The 22,797-nt window shown below is 39.9% G+C and overlaps 1 protein-coding gene across 11 annotated transcripts in view; it reads right to left on the bottom strand.

Annotated features, from left to right (window-relative positions):
• Positions 1-22,797, bottom strand: part of MICAL2 (microtubule associated monooxygenase, calponin and LIM domain containing 2) — a 130,111-nt gene that overhangs the window by 90,969 nt on the left and 16,345 nt on the right. For all 11 annotated transcript variants that reach the window (XR_012625369.1, XR_012625370.1, XR_012625371.1 and 8 more), the window contains exon 2: positions 15,635-15,994. Coding sequence is in view for 8 of the 11 variants with exons in the window: in XM_074841685.1 (XP_074697786.1) it covers positions 15,635-15,898 (264 nt within the window). In the remaining 3 variants the exon portion in view is untranslated. The remainder of the gene's footprint in view (positions 1-15,634; positions 15,995-22,797) is intronic.

Genomic DNA, 22,797 nt, shown 5'->3' with positions numbered 1-22,797 from the left:
AACCATTAAATTAGTCTTGGAAAATAAAAGTATGTTCAGTTACGATTCACTCCCCATATGTTCTTGGGATGAAGACAGAAGCTACTATCACCCCAGGAATTCAAGATGTTCTCATTTCTGCCTTTCAGTTGTTTTGGAGGTGAAAAAGAGGAGATTAATTTTAGACTCCACCTCAACAGCAACTGGATAGACACAGAGATACCCTTTGTTGTCTTAAGGCATGCCATGTCAGAAGCACCACTTCTACTCTTCAGTGGAAATGCACACATATACTACTGAAAAAAATAGTGAAAGCCATCTGCCTAAATTATTTAACTTCCTTTAACTTATATGTAATATTTACCCAAATCACCAGTTGGAAATTAAAACCTATAGGAATAGATCATGCTGCTAGAAATGAGCACCAAGGGGTGGCTTTCCCCAGGTGCCTTGAAGCTGCTGGCAGGTGCTGCAGGTGCCCCCCTGGCTGTGGGCCTCCCCACGCAGTGACAGGAGGCTCTGCCCACACCCAGACAGCCTGCAGGACACAGAGGAACAGAATGCTTTGCCTTCCCATGGCAAACCCTCTTCCATCATTTGCTCTGGGCCTCAGGTGTGTCCATTTCCATAGCCACCAGATCTAGTACTTCACACCAGCCCCAGCCTATGCACAATGTCCAAAGTGACAGGGAAGCACCAAGGATTAATTTGACTGACTCCACAGCATTACATTCTATGTGGATTTGGGCAAGTGTTTATTCTCGATAGAGCTAAATGTGATGCAACACAAGATAGGCACGAAATGTAACGAAACAACACATTTTCTGGATCAGCAATGACTGTTTTCCTGGAAAGGCTCCAAAGAGAAACAGCTGCATAAGCAGCTAAGGCAGACGGCTACCAGAAGCTGCAGCGGGAAGCTCTCTCCACCACAACGCTTTTCACTTCATCCCCTTTACTAGACATGAAAATGTTTCTGGCAAAAATAGAACTGCTCAGTAGGACATTCCTGACTTACTGACTTACAGTTCATTTTGCATTTGTAGTCTCAGATTTTATCACATAAATTCATTGACAGCCACTGGATACAACAGTGCAGTCAAACGTACCCTTGAATCCACTGAATAGCCAATATAGCTTTTAAAGTTTGAAACACTATAATTGAAGTCACTGAAAAATAAAATTCTGTATGCCACTTCAGATGTTAAAAATGTCGAGAGCTAAAGCTTTGTTTTAAAAAAAAATATATAAAAAAGAAAAAAAGGTTACGCTCACAATAGGCACGATGCATTTTGTCAATCTAAGATGCAAATCCAATCCTGCTACAGCCCTGGTCTACCAAAGCACTTCAACATATCATTGCTCCCCTAAATTCAACAACCCTATTCAGATACTCGCTGCTTCTCCAGATGAAGTCCCCCATACATAGTGCTTGTCATCTCCTTTTCTACAAACCAGCCCATCCACTGGCACCAACAAAGGACGTGTCTCTATAAAATAACTGTTACCAGACACATTAGAGCTACATGAGTATAGTGCTCTCTTGACAGTAAAATGCCCTTCATTGCATGAGACGATTGTACTCGTTGCCTGCTGCCTGACTTGAACACTGCTACACCTATACAACTGGTTTTACTAAAAGGCACAGAACATGACCCTGTCAAGAACAGCAATGATAACTGTAGCTAATTATGACAGTCATTTGGAAGGTGTCCACTCAACTACATACATACATAGAAAAGGGACAGTGCCAACCTAAAACAAAGATTTTTTTTCTTCATTTTTAGAAAGAGGCCAAATACCAAAACATATACCCAAAATTTCTGTGGTTAACAGATCTATACTACATGCAAATATTAAAAGCAGAAAAAGAAATTAATTCTTCCATCAAAGGAAGGTGGAGAAGGTGGTATAGGAGCTAATTAAACTCACCCTACAAAAGTAAAGTGATCTTTAAAAGTATCTTTTCCTCTATTATACTATGTCTTATGAGCTCCTTATAAAGTTAGTAAGGTTAAAAATGTTTCATTTGACAAAAATAATACTCAGTTAAATGTATTTTAATGACAGGTCCTAACTCTCCAAAGGGTTATGTGAACACTACTTAAATGCATTACAGCTAGTTCCAAAATCTACCTTAAAATATTATTAAGACTAGCTGGATCTTGCTGAACAGAGATTTTTGGCGAGTAAACACCACATAAATACCACTGTTGGGGAAGTTCAAAGGCAGCTGCGAGCAGCGAGGCTCACGCACCCCTAAACACTTGTCCGGTGCAGGAAGCACAACATGAGTCCCTTTCTGCTTTCGATCCCACCAGTATTTTACCCTTTGTACTCCCATCTAAGCACATACGCAGTTTTGTAATGTCCCACCAAAAGCACCTGTACTGGCAATTGGCAAAAATGAAGACATTGTTATTTTTCTTCTTAAAACACCGTATCATGGATTTGCAGCTACCTAATCCAGGCTGATTTTGGACAGAGCTCTTTCCCCAGCTCCAAACCCTGCAGTTGCTGCACTTGCAGCTGGACATGGCATAATCCAGGGATCAGAGGATCTATCTTTACTGCTGTCCTGTTTTATTGGGTCAAAATGCCAGAAGTGAAACATTAGTACATTTACTGCATTCATTTGGCTCATCTTTACTGGGATTTTTTTCTCTTTTTTGGAAGATAAGCTTCTGCATGGAAAAAAACATGTGCCTTCATTTTTCCTGGATGAATTTGGACACACTTGTCCATCCATCCTCTCTGTCTCTCAGATATATGTACTAATATTAGATTTGCATATAAAAACCTTTCCATAGTTTGAAATTAAAACAATGGTATGAAAGACATCTGAAACTTATAGTCTGCTATGCAACACATTAAAGAAAGGCTGTGTGCATTCAGTGATCTAGAAGGTTAAGAGTTCCTTTGTTGATGCACCAAAGCTGTCAGGACTTTGTTATCTGGAGCTTTTCTGAAGAGCTCTCTCAGGTGGCACTGGTCATATTTAAATATGTTGACTTGATCTCAGAGATTTTATAATAATTTACAAAAATATTTTTTTTAAAAAAACTGCAATTGGTAGACATAATACGGAAAAGTATCTCTAGAAACTTTCAGTTCCCTTGCACTAGATACAGTTATCTGAAGGAAACCTGCATACATCATCTTACAAGAAATGCTATACTATTTTTAATAAACAGATTATCCACCAGAAATCAGGCAAGTACTTTAATCCAAAAAACTCCTTAAATAAAGCTCAAAATGAACCCTCTAACACCCTTTGGAATTAAGAGCATATTTGCCATTTTCTTACCTGTCTTTCATTGTAATCAAAGTGGGAAAAAAAAACCCACACCCAAAACCAACAAGAGATTGCTTTCTTTTCTTTTTTTTTTTTGGCTAGTTGCTTAAACAATCAAAATGAAAACAAGATAAACTTTGCAGAAAGAATGTTGCCTGACTGTCCTTGTCATGAATAGGGTTGGCAGCATTTAAGTACTTGGTCTTTTTTTTTGTAGGGTTACGCCTGTCATACTGAGATAATGCTTTAAGGTTATCCTTATAAAAATATCAAAAAAATCCCAAAATAAAACCATTATAAAATCCCAAAATAAAAACAAAACAATTCATCCAGAAATGGAGAACTGGTGAAGAACAGAGATGAAGAAACAAAGGCACCAAGAGCTTCACCTCTGAGCACAGCAGAGACTAAACAGAGACCAAGCCTTGAGTCTTGGAAGCCTTGGGTCTTGGAAGCCTTGAGAGTAGTGACACTCGTGAGATCATGACTGCAGGAAAATAATCCTCTACATGGTTTCAGGGTAGGGGCTGACCAGACAGTAGAGGACTCGTCTACAGACCCATGCTTTATGGCATCCAAAGCACACAGGCAAGCTGGTCAACAGCCATGGTTTTGCTACAGGAAGAAGTTAGTAATATGCTTTAAAAAAAAAAAAAAAAAAAAAAAGCAAAGCACTGTAGCTACAGCTACAGCCTGGTCTATCTAAACAGGTGAAATACTACACTGAACCTAAAATTTTTGACTAAACGACAGTCTAATAAATCAGCTAAGCTTTCTCTTAGAAATTGTTTTTTTGAAGTAAGTGGTGAGTCAAGTTATTTCAAAATATTCTGTGAAATGACCTTAAAATACATTCTAGAATCAATTTTTATATTAGGTGAATCATTAACCAATATCCAATTAAGACTTGGCTTTTAGAAGCCAGTACTGGGTAGATGAGCTCATACAGAACTAGCCATCAGGTCAGAGTCATAATCCAGATATTTTTATTATTATTTATTTATTTTTAAAGAGCTGAATCATTTAATCCCATCATTTCTAACTTTCCTAAGCAGAATGACTGTATAGTAGCGTATGACAGCTATAGCCCAGCTCAGAATGCAACGCGTACAAGGCGGCAGCAGTTCTGGGCTCCTGGGGTTTATTTTCTTCCAGCTCATTACGCAGTCTTCAAAACCACTGCCTTTTGCCGTGCTAGAATTCACAGCCACTTACCTGGCAAAGTCAAATACAGCTCCAAAGAGTGATAAACTGATTTTTTTTTTTTTCCCCAGTTTATTTAACTGGTCATTTGCACATACCAGTTTACCATGGGTAGACAATGGTTTTACTTTCTACATTTTTATTTACAATTTGAAAACACTAGGAACTGACCAACCAGCACTTCTTAGCAATATGGCATCTGATAGCATCAACAAGCAAGATGGACTTGAACAGTTCAAACAATTAGAAAATTTATCTTTAGCGTAACAGTTTTTAGGAAGGTTTCTGATAGCAGAGAAAGTTACACTTGTACAAAACAAACAAACCAGGCTGCTGGCAGCATATGGCGCAGCAAAAAATAGATTTCAGCACCTCCAGTTCTTATTTCCAAAACCTTATTGTCTGGAAAAAAAAGAAGGTACATAATAGCCCTTATTTACCAAAGGAAAGTCTTGAAAAATAAAAGTAAATATTAAGAAGGTGAAAAACATATGAAAGAGAGCATGCTTCAAAAAGAGTGGCAGAGAGTTGAATACATAAATTTGGCAGCAAATTGCACATCACAAGGTGTAAGTCTCTGATACAACAGAGGGAGGATAAACATACATAGAAGATCAGTGTTTATTTACATGGCCACATATTAATGACTCTGTTTTCACATTCCAGCCAGGGTGAAATTCAGATGGTGGCACCTGCCTCAACAACTCCGGCTGTGCTTGTTCTGCCACTATCAGGGCTGTATCTGGGCTGACAGGCAGTGAACTTCCTAGCCCAGATGCCTACAGCCAAGCAGGAGATGGAATGAGCCAGCCTGGCCCCTGCAGCCCCCTGGCCAGCCAGGCAGCAGTGAGCAGCCCCAGCAGCAGCCCCACCAGTCACAGCAGTCCTCACCTGCCAGGAAGGGCTTCTGACCCTATGGAATTATTTCCTACCTCGCTAAAAAACAAACAAGAGAAAAAGGAAATTAAAAAAAAAAAAAAATCTGAGAGAAATGCCTTTGCCTTCCACTGAGCACTTGCTGATCATCATAACTTGTTATTAATGATCTGGGTGTGTAGTCCTTAGCAGGAAGCTCACTACCATCTCTCGCAATGTTTTCTAATCTGAGTTGCAGTTTACCCTGGGGCAGCTGTTTTATCTGAATTGTAAATCCAGCGAGGATGGCAGAGAGTACAGGCAGGATGGGCAGGTGGACACCAGTCACAGAGAGGAGTATGTGCTGTTGCACAGGTCCTTTTAAAGCTGCTCTTGTAACTTATTCAAAGGGGCAGTGGAAGTAAACATCACAAGACTAATTCAAAGTGTGGCATAACCACATGGTTCCTTCTAAGTTAGTATCTTAGTCAAATAAACAAATCCAGAGAGTGATGCAAGACAAGAAAAGCAGTATCTCTCGGTTGGTTTCTTAAGCAGAAACAGGCACGACCTTGGGAAACATAAGCTGTTCTCCAGAGCTGAAACAGGAGCAGCAAATGTCCAAGGCAAAATGCAGACTTTGAAAAATGAATCAGAATTTGATCTAGCAGTGTTAGCCACACTACTAGAGAGAGAAGGTGAAATGAATAACAGTTCTGGTTGTCCTTCAAGTAACTATGTAGTGTTCTTCTTTGGGTCTTCTCTAACATAGATTAGGTGAAGGTATTTAAGCCTCTGCTACAGGTCAGATTCTCTAAAGCTCTGACCACTCTTTCTGCTCTGCTCTGGACTTGCTCTAGTTTATCTGCCTCTTGACTATAAGACATACTTCCATATGGGCAAAATATTTCAGCTGGGTTCTCATCTGCACCAACTAAATGGAAAGGAGACCACCCCAGTCTCCAACACACTACAGGCCTCCTTAGACGGGCTCCTGGGATCAGCTCCCCTTGGGCCAGCACTACACTCTATGGACTCAGGCTTTGTGTGTGGTCTATTATAAGCACCAGATCGTTTTCTTCAGCATATTCCCAACTTTCTTGGGGTGTTGCACTCCTCCATTAGAAGGATCATAATTTTCTAGTAGCTTTTGGAAATTTCATCCTCTTGATCTCAGACCATTTCTTCAACTTCTCAAGATTTTTAAAAAATTCTAATCCTGCATTTCAAAGCACTTGCAGCTCATTCCAGTTCGGTTATGTCTGCACCTCCTCGATCCAGCACTCAGATTTTTAATAAGCATGACAAGTACCAGTCTACAACAGGAATCACCGAAATCCCACTAATGCATTTCCCCAGTCTGGCAGCACACTATTCTAGCATCACTGTAAGTACAGTTCTTTAGCTGCCTGTGTGACATAATTTAACGTAAACTGCATTTGTAAGCTTGCTTGTTAAAGCAAGGGCTCTATGAAGGTCAAATCAGAACTGCAATTTCTCCTTCCTTCAGACATGCTGGGCCAGTTTCTTTGTAAAGGAGGAAGATACCTGTATATCTGGTTGTAGCGTTCACAATCAATGCAAGATGTCACCATTACCCACTTCATCCCTCATCTCCCAGGCAGTTAGTATAACAGGCCCACAGCTCTCATGTATTTCTAATTTAAAGCTTATGTAGATGTGAAGTATAGCTCTTCTGTTAGCTGATATGATGTAACGCTTGTCCTTCTCTCTGCCATCACCAGGACCCAGAACAAAACCAAGGCCCATTTGGGTACCTGCCAGACTCTCACAGTTCTGGAAAATTTGAAGCAAAATGTGACCAGCTGCCGGGACAACAGCTCTCCTTGTGAACGCTTTTTCACCACAGAAATACTCAGATCTCCCCTGCTGCCAGGTTTGTTTCAAAACACAGCTTAAACTCACCCAAACATTCCCAACCTGAGGAAAAGGTTAAAAGACTAGAGAATTAGAAAACTGTAATAATGTCACATTATGGTATAAACTCAGATTATTTGTCAATAAGCACTTTTCATCAGATATACAGGTTAAGACAGAAATATCCTAGAGACCTGAAATGGCAAACAGGTGTCTAGGTTAGTTTGCAGAAACCTGGCTGCAGACACAAACAGATTCTGTGTGTAAGCATAGACATGTTAGGGAATGTGGGAATTTTGAGAAGTGACTGGCACAAAATAATCCACCTTTACACTGTAGCCGAAAAAGCGAAACAAATTAACCTAGTTTCAAGGGTATTAAAAGGGAATTTCTACTTGGTCTTTACAACAGATCCCAGTTAAACTTTATTTTTTTCCACCATGAACTCCATCACTGTTAAGGCTTTTTAGAGAGAAATGCAAATAGAAATCCTGTTGTTTGCTTAAGAAAATCAGCTTCTACTAAAGTATTTTGCATTTTCACTTCTTCTACAGCATCTCTTAGAACTGTGGTGTTTTATGTTCTACCAAAAGTTATATTAAAAGCTATCTGCACAGATATCTAAAACAGAAAATAATGTAGGATTAGATTTGTCAGCAGAAAGAGGAAAGAGAGCAACCACATTCCCAAAAGCCCAGTTCTCAGGACAGACATGGGAACCTTGGGAAGGACCTGATCTGTAGGAGACAGGAAATTGCCTTATTGTCTGAAATCTGGTTTTTAGCAGCCAAGTGTTAAATCACTCCTTGGTAGCAAAAGTTATGTATTTCCTCACTTATCAGTACACAAACACTACCAGAGTGAAGCTGGAAACACAGCTAACAACAAAGCCCTGAGCACATCAGGCACCACAGAGGCCTCTCTGAAACCAGGAGACAGGCCTGACCTGAGCAAAGCTTTGGCATGGGCTGGAGCCCCCCTCGGCCCCCACAGCACCCTGGACACGTGTGGATGGACACACAGCCCGGCAAACCCAAAAGCACTACAAAGACACAGTTATGGGAACACACACCCCATCATAACCTTTTGTTTCAAACTTAATTAAGCCACTTGCGGTGACAATAGTAGTGTTTTGTGTGAAAGTAACTGGGTGTCACTCCCTGTGGGAATCTTTATAAAATATCTAGGAAATCAGGTCAGGGTGGGACAGTTCCCTTCTGTCCATTTGTTGCAAAGCCATTAAGCAAGGCACAGAGAAACAGCACAGTGCAGTTAAAGTACAGATGTAAAGCTACTGCTATCTTGCAAGCCAAAAATTTTAAAATTCCCAAATGCCTGAAAATCTTATTTAGGCTGTTTGATTATGTTACTTTGGCCAGGCTTCACTGCTTTTCATGACTGATAAATCTGAAAAATCATGTGTTTGTGGACATGTCTGTAGGATAATAAAAATAAAGTGATTTCATTACCAAATTGCATGCCAAACATTTGCCTTTGCTGACGTAATTTGGCCCAATCTCAGTTTAAAACACTGCTCAGAGTCAAATACTTTGTTTTTTTTCCAAAGAACCCTGTCTGCTGTGTGTCCTGTCATCACCCAAGCTTCTCCCCAGCCTCCCTCTAAAAATTCTTAGAGAAATGAATGCATAGACAATGTTCAACTGTGGCTTTATTGCATGTTCATAGGTGATTTGCTGCTTCTCCCCTCAGCTCAAAACAAATCTTCCTTACCACTCATTCCCATCAGTCCCATATCTTTTACTAATTTGAAATAACTCTGTAAAAGTTACTTATTAAAATTCTTAAAAATAAATTTACAGTGGAAATCCACTGCAAGGCTTTAGGTGCCCTGTCCTAAAAGCAAAAGCAAAACACAGATATCAAGATAAACAGCCTGTCTTTCAAGTGTACCAAACACATCTAGGTGTCACTTAAAATGTCAGTAGAATGTGTGGTCCTTAATAACCTCAACACCTCAATACATTCTGGATTCTGCTATCCAAGCACTGTGTGTTTGGATTAAAAAAAAAGGCAGTTGAATATCTTTTTGTGAAAAGTTACAACCTTTCATTCACTAAGCTTCCTATAATATAATAGTCAACTTCCAGTTTCAAGTCTTATGACCTTCACAGGAATTTTATTACAATAAGAGAGTTAGCAATGCTTTCTAATACATCTAAGATAAATTTGGTGTGTTCATTATAAATCCTGATTATCAGGTTTGGAAATCTCCCCATTTCAATTATTATTTTGAAGAGATTAGTATGTCCAGCAAAAGGGATGTTCCATCTGGATACCTGCTCTTTATAGAATAAACAGGTTAAAGTTTTCATTATGGTAAGGATATTTTTGAGTTGGAGCACAACTAGCATTCCCTTCTTTCATCTTACAATTCAATTACCCTCTTCCCAAAAAATATCTGTCTCAAGGGACACAATCAATCACAACACTTGAACACACTAACTCACTGGCTTCTCTACCAGTATATACAAAACAGAAGAAACCCAGCTGAAAATCCAAGTTGTCTCTCAAGGATCAACTAATGCCAGCACTTCAGGAGGAAATTTAGCCACAATATCAGCAGGTTTACACATACTGGATTATTTGCTTAATTAAGAAACAAGTATTTGTTTAGTGCTACAGAGGAAGGTGGAGAGAGGAGAGAGGAAGACATCTAGAAACCAACCTGCCTCATTTACTATGAGGGGCAAGACTGCAGATTAGGAGGTTTGTAAACAACTGAGGACTGGTAGGAAGCCAATTTCTACCTAATAACAAGGAGAGAGACCTGGTATCCACTCCTCATCCTGCTGATTACCCTACAGCTATGTAACATGGCAGCACCCAGCAAAGCCCGGGAGTACCTCTCCCCTTCTCAACTCTGTGGGAAGGAGAGCACCAGGCGAGGAAGGTTCTATTAACCTCCAAAGCATTCATTTGACAGCCTTTGGTAATGGCAACAACGTGAAAAGGAGCAGAAGAGGTTTGGCAGATAAAGACTGTCCCGTTTTATCATTCGTGGGCACACCAGTGTGGTTAGCACAGGGAGACGAGGCTCAGAGCCAGTGCTGAGTCAGTCACAAAACCTCCAGCCTCCATCTCCATTTCTCACCCAGGGCTCCTCCTCAGCTGACTCACACCCTGGCCCTCGACTCCCCTTCGCTTCCGTCCCCCCTCAAGCCACACGCTCTCTGTAATGCTGCCTCAGCTAAAGCATCACCCCACCAGAGGAGCCCATGGAGCCTTCCCTACAGCTGAGATGCCAATGCCACTGAGTCCAGGTAGGACTGACAGCATATGAAAAGAGCCGCTGTGTTTTTATGCAAGCCCTGGAAATGTGGTCATAAGTAATTTTAGAGTCATTCTCTTGCAATAAGTGTCCCAACAGGAATTTTTGGAAGGGAACCTAATCTATTATAAAACAAGCTTCAAAAGGCCAAGTCCAGGAATGAGGAAAACAAGAGAGGCCAACAAGGATAGAGTTCAAGATCATTTGTTTTTCAGGAACCCGTATTATATATATACACACATACATCTACAACTGCACATACGCATGTATTTATATATGCGGCACTCAAAACTTTTTAGCTCAATTTTATTTATTTGCTTTTTGCTAATGTTGTCCAGACAGGCCTCGAAACCACTGCTCAGACTGTGAGCAGGAAAAAAGTCCTCTGCCCAGGAACTGTGCCCAAGGCGGGGCCTACAATAGAGACGATGCTCAGAAGACCAAAGCCATGCACAAGGAATTTGCCACTGCCCTCCCCTCAAATGCACAACACCATCATCTGAAACTGGGTATATACAGACATAAATGAGAGCGCCTACCAAGGCATCTGATACTTATACATTAGCACTTTAAACAAAGTTTCCTTAGTTCTCCTCAAGTGTCAGCATGTGTTTTGAAAAAATAGCATGCATGTTTGAGGGGGAAGACAACACCACATTTGCATGCTTTAGAGAATCAACACCTCCCTTCACAGTTAAGTCTGGGATGTTTTCATGTGCAGCAATCTCTGCTCTCCTCAAGCATGAATCTATAGTCATGGGAGAGACAGATTTTCAGGTGCACAGCATGAGCCAGGTCCTGCCCTCTGATACATATACATACATACCTCAAACACCAGTGGGAGCCTCAATTATATGTGTATGCACATATCTCTACCACACAGGTAAACTGCCAGTAAATCAAGAACGAGTCTACTCCACACAGAAAGGTTCAAATAAATGCTTAGAGAACACTCACATATGTCTTTAAAAGGTTATTGAATACACTCTGCAACTAGCTGGATGAATTCTTGTTCATCATTGTATTATGTTTTGCATGTTCAAAAATTTAGAGAGACATTCAAACTGGTAGCATGGTGAACAACATATGTTAAACCTTTAATCTTCTGCAACTGTCTAGCTACATTTAATTTCATGAAGAAACAAATAATCATTACAGACTCCAAGCATGCTACTCTGCACTGATTAGTAAAAGATGAAAATGAGAGAGAAACTTTGCCAGGATAATAAAGCTGCACTCTTTTTCTAGACATATTTGCAAAAATCACAGTATGATTTCTAGAGTTTTGGCTACTTAGGACAGACTTCTGTTTCTCTATAGTGCTGGTGAAATGTGCAAATGCCAGCTCCAGAAACAGGTATTCTGAACAGTATTCATTCCTATTTTACAAGTTTGTGATGGAAGTAAGTGTATGTTTGATACAGATTTAACATACATACAGATGGACTCCTACAGTTTCAAAAAAAAGTTTTGTTTCTGCCCCAATTTTTGCATGTCTTTCTGCAGCACTTTGTTTTTGTTTTTTCTTTTACAAAGAATTAGAGGGGAAATATAGTCCACATTAAGGCAACTCTGAAATAGAAGTGGCTTTGAACCGCTTGAAAATTGTTCAACTGGTTTTATTCATCCAGCTTAAAATCGTATCATTGTAGAAACTTTGAAAGCCATATTTGGCAATGTTCTTCAAGAGCAGTTAAGACACAGGACTATTGTTATTTAGTTGGAGTGGAACATTCTGTATGTATAAAACTTGTGTATATTGTAATGAGTAACTTAAGTGTGGCTGAACAGTTTATAAGCACAAAAACCAACAAGTACAGCATTCAGCTCTTAAATACTGTGCAAAAAAAATGAACAGTTTTTGGGTGAGGCAGCAGGTTCTATCTCCTCCAAAGACTGGGAAGATTGCAAGAAGCCAGACAGATTGCAAAGCCGTACCTCAGCACTGTAAACTGCAGACTCAGCTACAGAGCTCATGGCCACAACCTCATAGAAAGCCTTCAAGTCATATTTTTTTTAAAATGATGCCTACTAGCAACCTTGGCTTTGTTTACAGAAGTGCAATTGCTAAAATCCACTTAGCTCATTTTTTGATCCTGCTTTAACAAGTAAGATTTGTACTCAGGGCTGATCTACTTCAACCAGTCCCCAGGCAACTCCACAGAAGTGAGAGCTTTCAGGATTTAGCCTGCTAACTCCTGTTTCCCTGCTTCACTACTAAAAATGGTAGCTGGCATAACATGCAAGAAAGACAGAAACTTAAAATCACAAGTTGCACTGAAGGAAAATCATGGTATGTATATCGTAGCCTAATCTCTCTGCACTGGCATTTTGGTTGGACTGCCAGCATTTCTGAGAATTCCTTATCTGTAAGTGGGGCAGTCAGAATACAGCACCACAATGATCAGGGAGTCCAGTCTTCTCTCAACATATCTCCTCTCATTCATGTTGCATAGATAGGCTTTCACAGCAGACTGTGATTCATGTGGGAGGAATGTTTGGTAGATATCCCCACAGAGCCCACAGACTGCGGTTACTGCTTTCATTTGCAGCAATCTGAAGATTCATGTTTCGCTCGTTAAATCAGTGATGACACAGTGCAGTGCAGGTCTGTGCATGGTCCAGGCTCATAATGAACATCTACAAGTATTTCACAGAATATCTATACACACAGTGTTCACATACAGACATTATATATTCATTTGCAAGTTGATCATATGTGCATCAGATACATCCATTAGTTTCTGCAAATACTTACACCATGCCACTAAAAATAAATCTTTACTCTCAAAGAGCAGTAATACCATACTTTCAAGACTGTGGAAGATGTTGATTAGTCTCCTGCTTGGCAACCTTATAAAGCATTACACAGGCTGTATTTTATGTACCAACTGATTTCCACGGGTCTTCTCACCATATATAAAAATTAATCACTTTGCTTAAGAACTTTGCAGAACCAGGCCTTGGCTTTATAATGTCACACTCGAGGGAAAAGGACTTCATTTTTACATTTCCCATGCGTCTTAAAACTGCTTTTTTGTGTTGCAAATACTTCCTCAAACTAACCATGGAAATTTGGACCTGGGGCTGTATGTGAGGGGAGGTGCATGTGAAATATCTCCTATAATTTGTTAATCATCAGACACTTTCTCATTCCTTCCCTTTCCTGCCCGTTTTCATTACAAAGATGCTCAATGACATATGTTCAAGGCCTTTTCAAAAGAACAAAAAGGAGGAAGGAAGCACAGGTCAAAAAGGGAAATGAAGGGAAAAAGGAAGGGAGAAAAACAGAGGCTGTCAGGAAAGCAGTGCAAATAGCTGTAACAGCACTCTTCATTTTCTAAAGAAAACTGTAGTAAGGACATTTATTACCTTAGAAAAAGTTAATAATAATTGGGAGCTTATTAAAAATGAATAAATAAAAACAGAGGCCTCTATATGTACTGAAGGTATGTGATGGGTTGACCCCAGCTGGACACCAGGTGCCCAAAGCCACTCTATCACTCCTCTTCTTAGCTGGACAGGGGAGAGAAAAGACAACAAAAGGCTCGTGGGTCAAGATAAAGACAGAGAGATCACTCACCAATTACCATCATAGGCAAAACAGACTCGACTTAGGGAAATTAGTTTAATTTATTACCAAATCAGAGAGGGATAATGAGAAATAAAAACCCTAAATCTTAAAACACCTTGTCCCCATCCCTCCCTTCTTCCTGAGCTCAGCTTCACTGCCAATTTTCTCTACTTCCTCCCCTCCAGTGGGCCCAGGGAGACAGGGAATGGGGGTTGTGGTCAGTTCACAACCCATTGTTTCTGTTGCTCCTTTCTCACACTCTTCCCCTGCTCCAACATGGGGTCCCTCCCACAAGAGACAGTCCTCCACAAACTTCTCCAATGTAACTCCTTCCCATAGGCTGCAGTTCTTCACAAACTGCTCCAGCAGTGGGTCCCCCATGGGGTTACAACATGTGTGGCAAGGTTTTAGTAGCGCAAACCCAATACAAGATACCACGGTGTCCTCCTGCGCAGTGCTTTTGAGAACTTTCAATGCAATGATGCAAACAAGAAGAAAGAGACTTTCAACACCGCCTGTCTACTGAGTCCATAAAATAACATTTCAGCAATAGTTTTAATTAAAAAGCCCTCCAGTTTGGTGTCTAGTTACCCCACAGTGTGTCCTTCCTCTCTGTTCTACCTCTATACAGTCAAGTAGCTTCTTAAAACCCATCCTTCTTGGGGCAATGTTTAGCTGTCATTTGGCATTAAATAAATGAATTGCTCTGAGACAAAGCTATTAAAAATATTCTGTGATAGCTAGATGAAACAAGTGGCATGAACTAGAGTATTTTGTACCGTTTTGTCAACATTTATACCAACATTCAGTGGTTCTCTCTATCAAAATATGGTATTGCATGCTTTGCTGAAGAGAAGATAATTTCCTGTCCTTTACACAACCAAGACGACCATATCCTTCAGTAACTACCACATAGCAATTATCTACATTCTGCTTGCAAAAAAGCAGTTACAGAAAGTACTTAAATCCAGAAATAGCACAGCATTTCCTTCTGCTTTTGTTTAGCAACTAGTGCCAATACTAGGTGACAAAGACAGATCCCCAGACCTCCAAGCAGCATTTTCCAGAGAACAGTTTAAGAACTGCTGTTGAAACACATTTGGCCAGCCCTGGTCTCTTACAGCATGCACCAAGCAGCAAACTGAGGAGTCTGCTGAATATGCTATGATTTGCACTTTGCACAACCCTGTTTAATAAAGCAAGTAGTTCTTGTGACCCTAGAATGAATGAAGCCTATTGCCTCATGAGTTTACATCTTATGCCTGATTGATGCTGATGTCTAAAGAAGGCAGAAAACTTTTTTGCCATGATTGAGGCAGATTGTAAAGCAGGGTGCTTTTAGGATCACTCTTCCATGCTGTGTGTTTCCACAAAGCTTGCAGAACAAAAATACCTGAAAATTTGTCAAAATCAGTTGATACCAGCCATAGTTTCAAAAAGTATATTAAAGGGAGGGTTACCTGAATGAACACATTGCATGTGATGGTAGAAACCTTGCTTCTACAGAAAAACAAGTTTAAAAGATTCTAAGCTGTGAAATCCAAAACTGAACTCCACTTACCTTAGTGTTCATACAAGATTTTCCACGTTTATACTCTTTGTGACTTGCTCTTTTATCAAGCTTATTCCACAAAGCTTTGGCCTTCCACGTGGTCACTCTTGACTTCAGTTTGGTGTAAAAGTTTCTATTGTCCAAAGGATCTAATTCAAGTTGACGAGTGAGAATATTAAAGGCCTGAATAGTACCTTTGCATGTTGATGCTTGTACAAAGTTTTCAAATATCTGACCAGCTTGACTGTATTTTTCAACATCGTTTTCCCCCATGTTCTGAGAGAAGTGTTTGAAAAGGATTCAGCTGGAGCTTTCTTGTGCTGGGGTACAGGTGATCAACACTAGCAAGTACTTCCAAGCATATTATTCCTAGAAAAGACAAACACAGGTCTTGTTAAAGCAGGTTCTGCCTGACAAATTAAACCCACAAACTGCACATCCAATATGAACATAAAAACACAGCGTATGAGGACTGGACAACCAGGTACAAAAAGTTAGTAGTGGCATCTAAGATAAGCATTACAAACAAACATACCATACTTGTGCTGTCATGACATTTACTTCGCAAAGACTGCTATAAAAACCCTACAAACTCAAGTCTACTGCTTCAAAAACAGCCAGCTTCACTGAAAGGGTTTCTTTAATTTTTTTTCAGTGATAAGTGCTAGATAACGAAAAATCAAATGTCCAGATGATTTTCCCAAGCAGAATTTATGTCACAGCAAGTACACCTCTGGTAAAGTTTTAGTTTTAAGAATTCTTAGAAACCTGCAGCCAAAAGTCAACACTATTTGAGGGAATTTTCTCCTGTTGCACAAGCTTGGGCCAAGACTGCAGCTTAGCCAGAGCAATTTAGAATTGGCAGAATCACTTGCCATGAGCAAACGCACAAAACAGGCTAAGCAGAAACAAGTTACACCGGAACTGAAGAAACAGAAAACAAGTAACCACAGAGAGCTCCTCTTTTTCTAACTCTCTTGCCAAAACGAGAAAGAGTTCAGTGCTCTAGTGCATATAAAGGAATTTTATCTCCACATCTCCACACGCTAAATGCTGAAGTTATGTGTTTGGAGTCTTACCTTGTCATGCGCTGATGATAAAGTAATGATGTTTGGCCCACTAAGCCCCGGTGGCTTTTCCTAGTAACATGATCACTGTCAAACTGTGCCTGATATTCCAAATACCCTTACATTCTGTAAGAGCAATGTTATTCTAAATCAACATAAGTTTGAAAGAACTAAAATACTTTCACTGTGGCACTCCCTTATCTTTCTTTAACCTTGCTCTCAATCTCTAATGGGGAGTGTCTTAGAGTCAGTCAAGGTCTACAGAAAATATCCAATTGGTTTTCACATTTTCCAAGAAAATTGTTACAGGTTATGTATAAACTTGTCCTCAGAAGAGGGTCTACCTGGACTCAAGTCCAGAGATTTAAGTCATGTATTCTTTTTCTTGCTATTAAAGAATTATCTACCAGCCCAAGAAACCAAAAACTAAATCAATGCTTGCCTAACCTCCCACATAATTAGTTATTTTGCTTGGAACATCATCTGTTGGCTGATAGTTTTAGAATAAATTGTTAGAAAGGCCTTTGAAGTTATGCTTTTTAATTTAACACTGTTCACAAACTACTCACTCTTGGCCTGCATTTCCTTCAAAGAAAAAAGAAAAACAAAACCAGTGTATTTAAGTAAAGAAGAGACCTACCATGTCTATCTGACAATCCTCTAATACAGAAAAATATTATGCAACTTATTAAAGAGATCCCATTGGGAGATATAAGGAAGCATTTGGAATACTCACATTCCCTGGCTGCACTCAAAATAAATAACCTTTGTGTGCACATCACCAGTCTGTTGTTGGTTTGTGGGTAAAATAAATTGGCAATGTTGAGAGTTAGACCAAATGTCATGATTAAATATTTGGTGCCAAGAATAAGTCAGGAAATTTTTGTTTTCCCCTCTGAATACTTCATTTATAGCATGCTCATGCCCTTTTTCTGAAGAGCTTTGTGGCTTTGTGAAGTACAAGCACAAACATTTTGTATGCCCTGACTTCTAGAAAGTCTAATTTTTCAAGAAACTGAGTGCCATGAACTCCCATTGACTCAACAGGAGTTCAGGACACCCAGCACCTTTCCAGGTTCAAGTCCTCAATGGTTAATGAGCAAACCACTCCAACAACTGCATGCAGGAGGGAGCCTGGCCATCTTCGCTACCCCAGTGCGGCTGCGAGGGGGGCCCAGTGTTCCCCTCACCACCCTGGCTTTGGGAACGCAGAGCTACACAGTGGGTTTCGGGTCAACAGATACAGAAGTTCCTAGGCAAGGGGAAAGGTAGGGGACTGCCATGCGAAGACACTGATACATGTCTGGGCTTAAGCTTTAGACATGAATGCTATTACAAGGGGAAGGCAAACAGGGCAACTAAAGATAGCAACAGCCCAGTCTGAGATGCTACAATGCTGCTTAAACAGCTTGATATAGAGGCACCCCAGGATTCAAAACCCATTGAAAAAAAAATAACCAAAATCAAGGATAAACACTTACTTTACCGATTTCCATACCTGCCCAAGATATTTTTTATAATAGAAAAGCCAAAATATTTTTGTTTTCTCTCAAAATAATTATGAATAGCTTCTTGGGGAGTGGGGAAATGTCAGTGAAGTGTTCCGCTTTAGACATTTCAGCTAAGGGAGTGGCAGCCAAATTGGGTTTTCTTAAATCGCTATAAACTCACATGGCTACTGCCTCAGTGCTACCAAAGACTCTGACCAACTTAACAGCTATAAAACAACACTTGCTCTCCATTGTTTTCATTAGCTCACCACAAGACTGTTATCACACTCATATAACACAAATATCTTTAACAGTTAACTCTGGCATATCTGATAAGTGAGTCTGATCACAAGCTCTTTAATTTAATACCTTTTCCGCTCACAGAGAGGAGATTTTTATAGCCTCAGCTGTTTCCATCCAGCAAGGAAGCAGGGGAAGAGAAAAGCTAAAAGAGTAAAGTCATATCTGAACCAACCAAAGAAAAAGAGCAGCATGTGCCAGCGCTGATAACAGTGAGGAGAAGACAGAGAGATGGTCAGCAGGAGCCACTGCAGGCAAAGGGAATGGGAGGAAAACATTTTTAGTTTGATGCAAACCAGTGGAAGTAGGTGTTGCACACACACATGTGGCAGGCCTGGGCTTCCTCTGCCTTTCTACTGGGGAAGAGAGCAGCTGGGAAGGACAGCCACACCACCTTCCCCAGCCTTAGAACTTCACTCCTGCAACACTGCAAAGCCAGGACTGAGGCTATTCATTCTGGGCACAAAATCTCCTCGCGAACTTCCAAAACACTCCCATCTTGTCCACACCAAAAAGCTGTGGAGTGGCATCTCAGCAGAGACATTTGCTCACCAGTGAAGCATTTCTCCTCGCTATGTCAGAGGTCATGTTCTCCAAAAAAGCCACATTTTGTGGTCAAAAAGGCAGGATGAAACAGTGGACTTGGGTTACTGGGGTTTCTGGCTTGCTGGAAACACCGCTTTTCTTTCTCTTTTTTTTTTTTTTTTTTTTTTTTTGGCATGAACACTGTGTTGACAGATGATGGAGAGGAAGATGGTGCTCAAAGTATCCGCAGCTCATGGAAAAGCATGCATTTTTTTCTGAGGAGTCACCAGTATTTCACTGTAGTATTGTACATAACTCACTAGAAACAATGCAATAAGGACAAGAAGTTGAATGGAGTAATTCTTAACTATAATTAAAGTTTCCTGATCTGTAACTGTCTCAAAGACTTAAGAGGCAATGCATAATCTGCTTACCTACAGTGGAAAAATAACAGCATTTAGGGAAATACGCGAGTTCTTTGAGTATTATATTTACCCTTTTTCTTCCTTCATCATATATCATATGGGGATGAAGTACAGATCCAAAAGTCTCATCTAGCTGAGTATTGATGCTGAAACTGCAAACTACGCTTTTCAAAGTGACCACTGAACTTCCTCTGGAAGCACAATCCAAAAATATAATGGGTTTATCTGAAACTTTACTGAAGTGCTACAGCGCCAAATAAAAATTCAGACCACAGAAAGGAAGAGAATTAGAGAGAAGGAAATAGTCTGGACAAACAGTTCTTTTAAGTCAGAACTGAAGCATCCACGGGTTAGATTCACAACTAACAAGAACTGCCATTTTAGGTCCCAGGCACGATGTATTAAGCACCTACAAGAATCTGGCCTTCCATGCAGCTTCCCGTGGTATTACAGGAGTCTCTGGAGGGCTCCCAGACACAAAGCACAGACACTGGGAAGAAGGGTTGCATTCTGATGATCCCTTCTACTGTAGCAAGTGAGCCCAACCTCCTTTCCGCCTCCAGTCGGGGGCAAACAGGAACATCATATAAGAAAAGCTGAGAAGTGCTGTTCATGCCTGGTGGCTACCCAGGAAGAAAGTGAAGATCTTACTACAACTTAAAGGAAAGCAGTGCAAAAGGGACAGGGAGGAAATAGAAGTTAAAGCAATGGTGCATGTACAGAAGCAAATGCTTCCAGTCTTGGTTGATATTTCCTGTCAGTGAAACAAGCTCTGTTGCTGCAGATGATTTTGAGAATAGTAAAAAAATGCCTTCACTGTCAGTAATTCCACTAATTATCACTAGTTAAATGGATGTATGGAGCTGGTTCACAACTGCACATGAAGCCTTTCAGCATAATAAAGCTAGCAATAAAGTTGACATATAGGAGTCATTAAATGAAAATAACTTAAATTTTTGACAGCAGTACTATGCGAATTGCTTGTCACCAGTGTTTTGAGGTAGTATACTCAAAAATTTAAAACCATTTTTGTCTTAGTTGTCCCACCAGAGAGAGTACAACTCTACTTTTAATTCAAACTTGCAGCACTTAAGTCCTTCCTTAGTCCCCTAATGGTCTGTTTCTAATATCTGAGCACATGTTCCTCGGGGAGATTAGAAAAGAATTAAATTCCCCGCATTTCAATACCACTAATCCTGATTACACTTTCAATACAGCCCTAATTCTGCCATGTTTACCGAGAATAAATTCTTTTATTAAGACTTCAGTTTGGCATGCAGGATACAATACATTTATTGTTTGCTTACAGTTAGAAACATCAACAGAAACGAAAGACTGGATTCTGCAGCATCTGTAGTAATCATTTCCTTTGGCCCTCCCTCATCACCAGTAAAAGCTGCAGTATTTCTGCTGTCTCTTCCTCAACATAACTGTCTAAAATCTCAATACGATTATGATAAGTGAAATTTTCAAGTGAGACTAGCTGTGTTAGAGGATCTTCTATGTATTTTAACTTAGTTTCTACTCTCATTAGGCACTTTGCTTTCATAGTGACCATTTTAAATATAATTATTTCTATCTGAAGGAAACATAGCTTTCTGGTGGTTTGGTTTCTTTGCATGTTTTCCTAGAACCGAAGGAAAAAAAAACATAAAAGGAAAAAAAAAATCTGACTCTGGTAATAACTGAAGCTCTCCCTTGCTTTGCTTATAAAACTAGTTAAAACACACAAAAGTACATTTGCCTAAAATACTTGTTTTCTATTGGTGACAAATAGAAAACACATTTCTTAAGATGCACAATCCTAACAGAAACATCAATGAACAGAAATTGCTTCTGAACAAAGCTTCGCAAACAGTCTCTCTTTATAAACAGACAGATTACTCTTCTGTATTTTTATAAAAAGCTGACTTCCACACAACTCTTGCAAAATAACTTTTCAGGCCAAGTATGGAATTCAAAACAGTTCCTACCGAGACACTCTGTGCCTATGAACTTACCAGGTTACCGTACACGCTATCAGCTTGTTTTGCTAAAGTTATATGAGACATTTCAAACATAAGCCTTCCAACAAGTGCTGCTGTGCCAGTTTAACCTGCCACATCTGGAATCATACCACAATAAAATATAGCTGGAAGCATGTGCACAAGTACACTAACACTTTGCAGTGAGGATTTTAGATATGTTCACAAAGAATCACATTAAATCCTACAGGTATGTAATTTTATTTTAATCTGCCACACGGACTAAATCACATTCCACACATTCTAAAGTTGAAAGCTTTAAAAAATAGTCCAGTTTGTTTCTTGACATTACTGGTCTGAGCTTTCCAGTATTACTGTGGGAATACACTAAGACACTGACAAGTAAAATGAGATCAGCCACATAAACCAGCTGCTTGCATATGTCTCCATTCATGCAGACATACAGCATGGGCACAGGCAAAGAACGGGATGATGCCCAAGGGTCCACAGGCATAATCCCAGAGATGGAGGCTCAAATGCCTGCCCCTGCCACAGCCACTGGTGGGCCAGGGCACGCTGTACTAGCTTTGCCATATGGCCACTCTTGCAACCCAAAGTTCAGATAACACAGAACAGAAAACTGGCAATCACAGGGTTCACACCATTCTGCCGCCTGCACAGGAAGTCCTGTCCTGTGAGCATCACTAAAACCACCAGATACTCATTTTGCAAAGCACTCGCACAAGTATTTCAAATGAATGACAATACACAGTTTTCCAGGGATCTGTATGCAACATATTCTTAAAATTGTTCATCAGAAATACTGATGCATTTCAGAGGAGTTGTAAAATTGTAACTCTTAACTTTTAAGTCTAATGATATTGAGGAAAAATGTCTCTAGCCCAGTTATTCTGTGCAGGTTACAGTGAGTATTTAAAATGATCTCTAACAGGGCTGCTAAAAGCTCTATTACTAGATCACAAGTTTCCATATAGTCTATATCTACAAAGCTAACTGTACACGATTAAGCCACAGTCATTAGGGGTTAATGTTATACATAAACAAGATATTAAAACCTGACTCTTGTTTAGACTGGTTACAAGAAAGAACATTTTTCAGCTCTGTTGTAGTAGATTAGTAATACAATGTAAACAACAGTAGAAAGTTTATGCTGATGTTTTCCTCAGTTAGGATCACAAGAGCAAAGGAAGAAAGTATAACATAAGGATAACATCAGCCAGCAAGTGCGTGCACCTCTTAAGAAAAGGCACCTGTTATTTGAAGTTAGAAAGATGTTATGAAAATACCATCAGTGAAAACATTTAAAAGGACAAACTTCAAGCTCTTTGAAAATCCTGCCTTTCTTTTCCTGTAGTGACATTTAATTTCAAGCTCACAAAC

Source organism: Strix aluco, chromosome 16 (assembly GCF_031877795.1).
Source record: "Strix aluco isolate bStrAlu1 chromosome 16, bStrAlu1.hap1, whole genome shotgun sequence".
Lineage (NCBI taxonomy): Eukaryota > Metazoa > Chordata > Aves > Strigiformes > Strigidae > Strix > Strix aluco.
Note: the sequence above shows the minus strand (reverse complement) of the source record. Positions and strands in the feature narration are given on the sequence as shown.